This window comes from Nicotiana attenuata, chromosome 3 (genome assembly GCF_001879085.1).
Source record: "Nicotiana attenuata strain UT chromosome 3, NIATTr2, whole genome shotgun sequence".
NCBI classification, from domain to species: domain Eukaryota; kingdom Viridiplantae; phylum Streptophyta; class Magnoliopsida; order Solanales; family Solanaceae; genus Nicotiana; species Nicotiana attenuata.
In genome coordinates this window covers 44,015,988-44,021,652 of record NC_031991.1, presented here as the reverse complement: position 1 = coordinate 44,021,652, position 5,665 = coordinate 44,015,988, and the positions used below count along the sequence as shown (strand labels likewise).

General features: G+C 45.0%; 1 protein-coding gene across 1 annotated transcript; it reads right to left on the bottom strand.

Annotated features, from left to right (window-relative positions):
* Nucleotides 896-2,978, bottom strand: LOC109224312. The gene is made up of 6 exons (XM_019388900.1): nucleotides 2,706-2,978; nucleotides 2,408-2,573; nucleotides 2,128-2,350; nucleotides 1,594-1,978; nucleotides 1,277-1,413; nucleotides 896-1,046 (listed from the first exon to the last, which is right to left on the bottom strand). The coding sequence occupies exons 1-6, from the start codon at nucleotides 2,976-2,978 to the stop codon at nucleotides 896-898; spliced, it is 1,335 nt and encodes a 444-aa protein (XP_019244445.1).

Below are 5,665 nucleotides of genomic sequence, written 5' to 3'. Positions count from 1 at the left end.
TGACTTATTTCTCATGTATTTGAGTGTACGCACATGCTTCCACCCATTTAGAAAAATAATCAGCTGAAACCAAAAGGAAGCGCACCTTACCTCGCCCTGTAGCGAGGGGTCCGACAATATCCATTCCCCACTTTATGAATGGCCATGGAGAAGTGACGAAATGTAGGATTTCTCCTGCTTGGTGTATCATAGGGGCGTATTTTTGGCATTGCTCACATTTCCTAACGTAATCCGCGACATCTTTTTTCATGTTAGGCCAGTAGTATCCTGCGCGGATGAGGCATCTAACAAGGGCACGGTTTCCTGTATGGGCACCGCAGTGACCCTTGTGTAGTTCTTCTAGTACCCGCTTTGTTTGATTTAGCCCAAGGAATTTGGCCAGGGGGCCGCCGAACGTCCTTTTGTAAAGATCATAGTTCACGAGGCTGTACCTGGATGCCTGTATTCGGAGCTTTTTGGCTTCTTTCTAGTCTTGTGGGAGCGTTCCTTCCTGCAAATATGTTATGATACGGTTGTGCCAGTCCCAAGTTAAATTTATAGAATGTACCTCGACTTGGTCTATCGAGGAATGGAGAAGGGTGACCACATTCTCTTTGTTGGTATTTCTGGTGGCTTCCGCTAGCTTGGCGAGACCATCCGCTTCTATATTCTGCACCCGGGGTATCTGGTTGAGGCGACATTCATCGAATTCTGGTAGTATTTTGTGAATTTCTGACTGGTACTTCTGCAGTCTTTGTTCCTTGATTTGGAAAGTCCCAGTGAATTGATTCACCAAGAGTTGAGAGTCGCAATGGAGGACGAGTCATCGAGCGCCATACTTGAGGGCTAATTTCAATCCTTCAATCACAGCTTCATACTCGGCCTCGTTGTTAGTCATCTCGGGGCACCGTATGGATTAGCGAATCACTTCGCCCGTAGGGACTTTGAGGACGAGTCCCAGTCCCGATCCTGACGCATTAGATGCGCCGTCGGTGTAGAGGACCCATAGGTCAGATCGTTCGGAAGTGCGGAGTGCTTCCTGCTCTACTTCGGGCAATATTTCCGCACTGAAATCGGCGAGCACTTGCGACTTTATAGCAGTTCGCGGTTGATATGTTATATCGTTCTTGCTTATTCTATGGCCCACTTGGCCAACCTACCCGATAGTTCAGGTTTGTGCAGGATGCCCCTGAGGGGGAAGGTCGTCACCACCTTTATGGGGTGAAATTGAAAATACAGTCTAAGCTTTCGTGAAGCTACGACTAATGACAGAGCTAATTTCTCAAGGTAGGGGTACCTTGTTCCGGCATCAATTAAGGTTTTGCTGATATAGTAAATTGGAGACTGCGTACCTTTGTTGTCGCGGACCAAAACTGCACTTACCGCGACTTCGGAGACTGCTAGGTACACCAGGAGGTATTCACCTGGATCTGCCTAAACGAGTAATGGAGGCGAGGACAGGTACGCTTTCAGTTTTCTTAAGGCATCGACGCATTCTGAATTCCACTGAAGTCTGTGGTCCTTCCATAAGACATAGAAAAATTTATGGCACCTGTCTGATGACCGTGAGATGAACCTTGATAGGGCGGCTATTCATCCTGTCAATTTTTGTACCTGCTTCTTGCTGGTTAATGTCTCCGGTATTCCTTCAATGGCCTTGATTTGATCTGGGTTGACCGCGATGCCTCTTTGCGACACCAAAAAATCGAGGAACTTACCCGAGGTTATGCCGAAGGCACATTTATCGGGATTCAGTTTCATTCCGTATTGCCTCAATATTCCGAAGGCTTCCTTCAGATGATCAATGTGATCTTCCTTCCTTTTCGACTTCACTAGCATGTCATCGATGTAGACCTCCATAGTCTTTCCGAGTTGTTCTTTGAACATTTTGGTGACTAACCTTTGGTATGTTGCCCCCGCGTTCTTGAGTCCGAATGGCATGAATCTGTAGCAGTACGTTCCCGGTGAGTGATGAAAGTGGTCTTTTGTTGGTCTTCTTCTGCAATTAGAATTTGGTTGTAACCAGAATAGGCGTCTAAGAAGCTTAATAATTTGTGCCCCGTCGTTGCATCGATGAGCTGGTCGATGTGTGGTAATGGAAAGGAATCTTTTGGGCATGGTTTGTTTAGGTCGGTGAAGTCGACACACATCCTCCCCTTCCCGTTTTTCTTTTTCACCATGACCATATTGGCGGCCCACTGAGGATACTTTGATTCTTGGACGGAACCATAAGCGAGCAGCTTATCGACTTCTTCGCTGACTACGTCGTTGATTGCAGCGTTAAACTTTCTCCTCATTTGCCGCACAGGCGTGTGGAGGGGGTCGACATTCAGCCTGTGTATGGCGATGTCCCTTGGGATGCCCGGCATATCTGAATGGGAAAAGGCAAATAAATCAGCATTGTTAGTTAAGAATTCATGGAACTTACCTGGTTCTGAGAGGTTGTGCCCGATATAAGCTTTTCTTGTGCTACCGTTGTTGTCCAATTGAACGGGATCGAGGTCCTCTACGGTTTCCTTGCAGGCTTCTATGACATCTGGGTCTTTGATGGCCTCTATTTGTATGTCGGGTTTGGTTCTCGATATGGCTGATTGCTATGCTTCCGCACTTGCTCCCTTTAGTTGCTGGGTGTGTGCGCAATCTTGGGCGATTCGTTAGCATTCTTGGGCAGTGCATTGCTCGCCCCGGATGCTGAATATTCCACAAGGAGTAGGAAATTTGATTACTTGACAGAAACTTGATGGGACGACCCGCATGGCGTATATCCATGGGCGCTCTATGATAGCGTTATAAGTTGTTTCCTGGTTCATGACGTGAAATGTCATTTCCAAAGTGACACCTCTGGCCAGAACGGGCAGCACTATCTCTCCAGAGGTCTGTTCCACTGCATTATTAAAACCCGTTAGTGTTATGCAGCGCGGTATTATTTTATCCTCGAGTCTCATCTGTACGAGGACTCGAGGGTGAATAATACACGCGCCTCTTCCGTCATCTACCATTATTCTTTTTATATCAGTATCTGCGACACGTAAAGTTATAACCAGAGCATCATAGTGAGGGAAAGACAAACCGTTGGTATCTGACGTATCGAAGATGATACTATCTTCGAGGTCATTGTACCATTCGTGAGCAACTGTCCGCTTGAGTTTGTGTGTAGTGGTGAACATTATATGGTTGATTACCGTATTATCGCCGCCGCCGATGATAATTTGTATGGTACGAGCGGGTGAAGATGGTTTTGGGATGGAGTGGGGGGCTTCACCTTCACTGTATGGTTGCTCGACGAATCAGCCAACGTCTCATTTTGGTAGCAACTTTGGAGCGCCCGGTATTTTATCGACCCTTTCTTGATGCTCCTTCATCAAATCACGGAGCGTCTTGTTCTCATTTTCCATTTCCTCTATTTTCTTTAAGATGGCTGCAAGTGCATCGTTACCTGCATCAACGACAATATGAGTGTTACATGTGCGTAGAATTTCCAGCTCACCGGCGACAGCTGCGGTATCTGCGCGTATTGCGTCTCCGATATCCCTTTGAACAGGTTTATCAAGTATGTTGCTCAGAGTGTTTGACAGCCATTCTTCCAATAGCCTTTTCACAGCTGGTGGTTCTTCTCCTACTACGGATGTTGAGGCTCCCCTCTCGCGTGAGGCAGTCACGCTTTCGTGCGGGGGAGGTGAGGTATCTCCCTCAGGTGTAGCGCTTGGTGTCGTGTTTTCGTTATCTTCCCTACCAGCTTCGTTGATGGAGTCCAGAAGGTTGTTTGTGACACCTATTATTGCTTTTAATTGTCACGACCCAAAATCTAACCTTGGTCGTGATGGCGCCTATCGTGTTACAAGGCAAGCCAATTCCCAAAATTACTACTAATCTGATTATAAGAATTTAATAAAATATTTCCAATAATTTAATTCCTGATAAACTAAACCAGCTCTAAATATAAAAATATAAAATACGGAAACGAGTCACAACCATCGGGGTGTCACTAAGTGATGAGCGTCTAAAACTATGAACTAAGAAATATAATTGTCTAAAATAAGAAATGACAAAAGGAGTAACAAGGTCCTGCGGACGCTGGCAGCTACCTTGCAGTCTCCAATTAAAGTCGGCCTGAACTCAACGATCGCCGCGCTCTAATTCACCTGGATCTGCACATAAAGTGCAGGGTGTAGTATGAGTACAACCACCTCAGTAGTAACATAAATAACTAAGGAACTGAGTAGTAGTGACGAGCTGAGCAAAACAGTCCAATTATTTATTTTTCACAATTTTAAAAATAACAGGAATAAACAGGTAAATTCCATAACTCAGTAAATGCCACAAAGAAATTTAATAGGTAAATGCAGTAACAACAAAAGTAAATGCAACCTCACAACAATGTCATTCCATCACTCAGCACTCGCACTCAACACTCAATACACTCAACACTCTGCGCTCACTGGGGGTGTGCACAGACTCCGGAGGGGCTCCCAAAGCCCAAGCGCTAAGCACGGACAACTCACGTGCTACCATATCAATACCTGGATCCGCACGGTCAACTCACGTGCTACGCGGATAACTCACGCGCTATGGTATCAATACCTGGACCCGCACGGTCAACTCACGTGCTAAGCGGACAACTCACGCGCTATGGTATTAATATCCTCACAATCAGGCCATCGGTCTCACTCAATCATGTACCTCACTAGCCTCACCACCATCAACAAATAATGGGACACAAACCACATCAAGTATCACAGCATATTAGCAAATAATAGAGACAGAGGTAAACATGTACAATAATTTCAATGACTGAGTATAATTAATGTGAGCATGAATAAAGCCTAAACATGATCTCTAACATGAAGGCAAACAAGTTCAACAACAAGTAAACACATAACCACAGATAATAGCCATTAGGCCTCACAACCTCACGGGACGAACCAAGTCTCAATCCCTCGCGGTGCACACCCACACGCCCGTCACCTAGCGTGGGTATCACCACCAAACAATCACATGATATCAAACTCTCCGGGTTTATACCCTCAAAGCCAGAGTTAAAACTGTTACTTACCTCAACAGCGTAAAATCCTACTCCGGGATGTCCTCGTCCCTCGACTCGGTCTCCAAAAGCTTCGAATCTAACCATAATCATAATACTACTATCAACATAGTCTAAAGAATCGAATTACACAATAAAAACTACATAAACATGCCAAAAATTCGAAATCGGCCAAAACTCGGCCCCCGGGCCCACGTCTCGGAATCATTTAAAAATGGCAGAATAATAATCCTCGTCCTCTCCCGAGTCTAACCATATAAAATTTGTCAAAATCGGACTCCGTTTGGTCCCTCAAATCCTCACTTAAAACTCTCCAAAACTCAAACCCTAACTCCCTCAATTTCACTTTGAAATAATCAAACAAATCCCAAAAACGAAGATGAATTCATAAATTATAATTAAAATCGAGTAGAGAACACTTACCCCAATCCATATGGCGAAAATCGCCTCCAAAATCGCCCAAATCCGAGCTCCCCAACTCAAAATATGACCGAATGAACAAACCCTAGTTTTGTATATTTTTCTACCAACTATTCTGCCTCGTTTCTCGTGCCAAACGATCCCGAAACTCGTATTTTATGCCTCCAATGGATTCCTTGTGAAATTCTAGTCAAGTTAGGCTTTTGAATCACTCGATTTGACCTT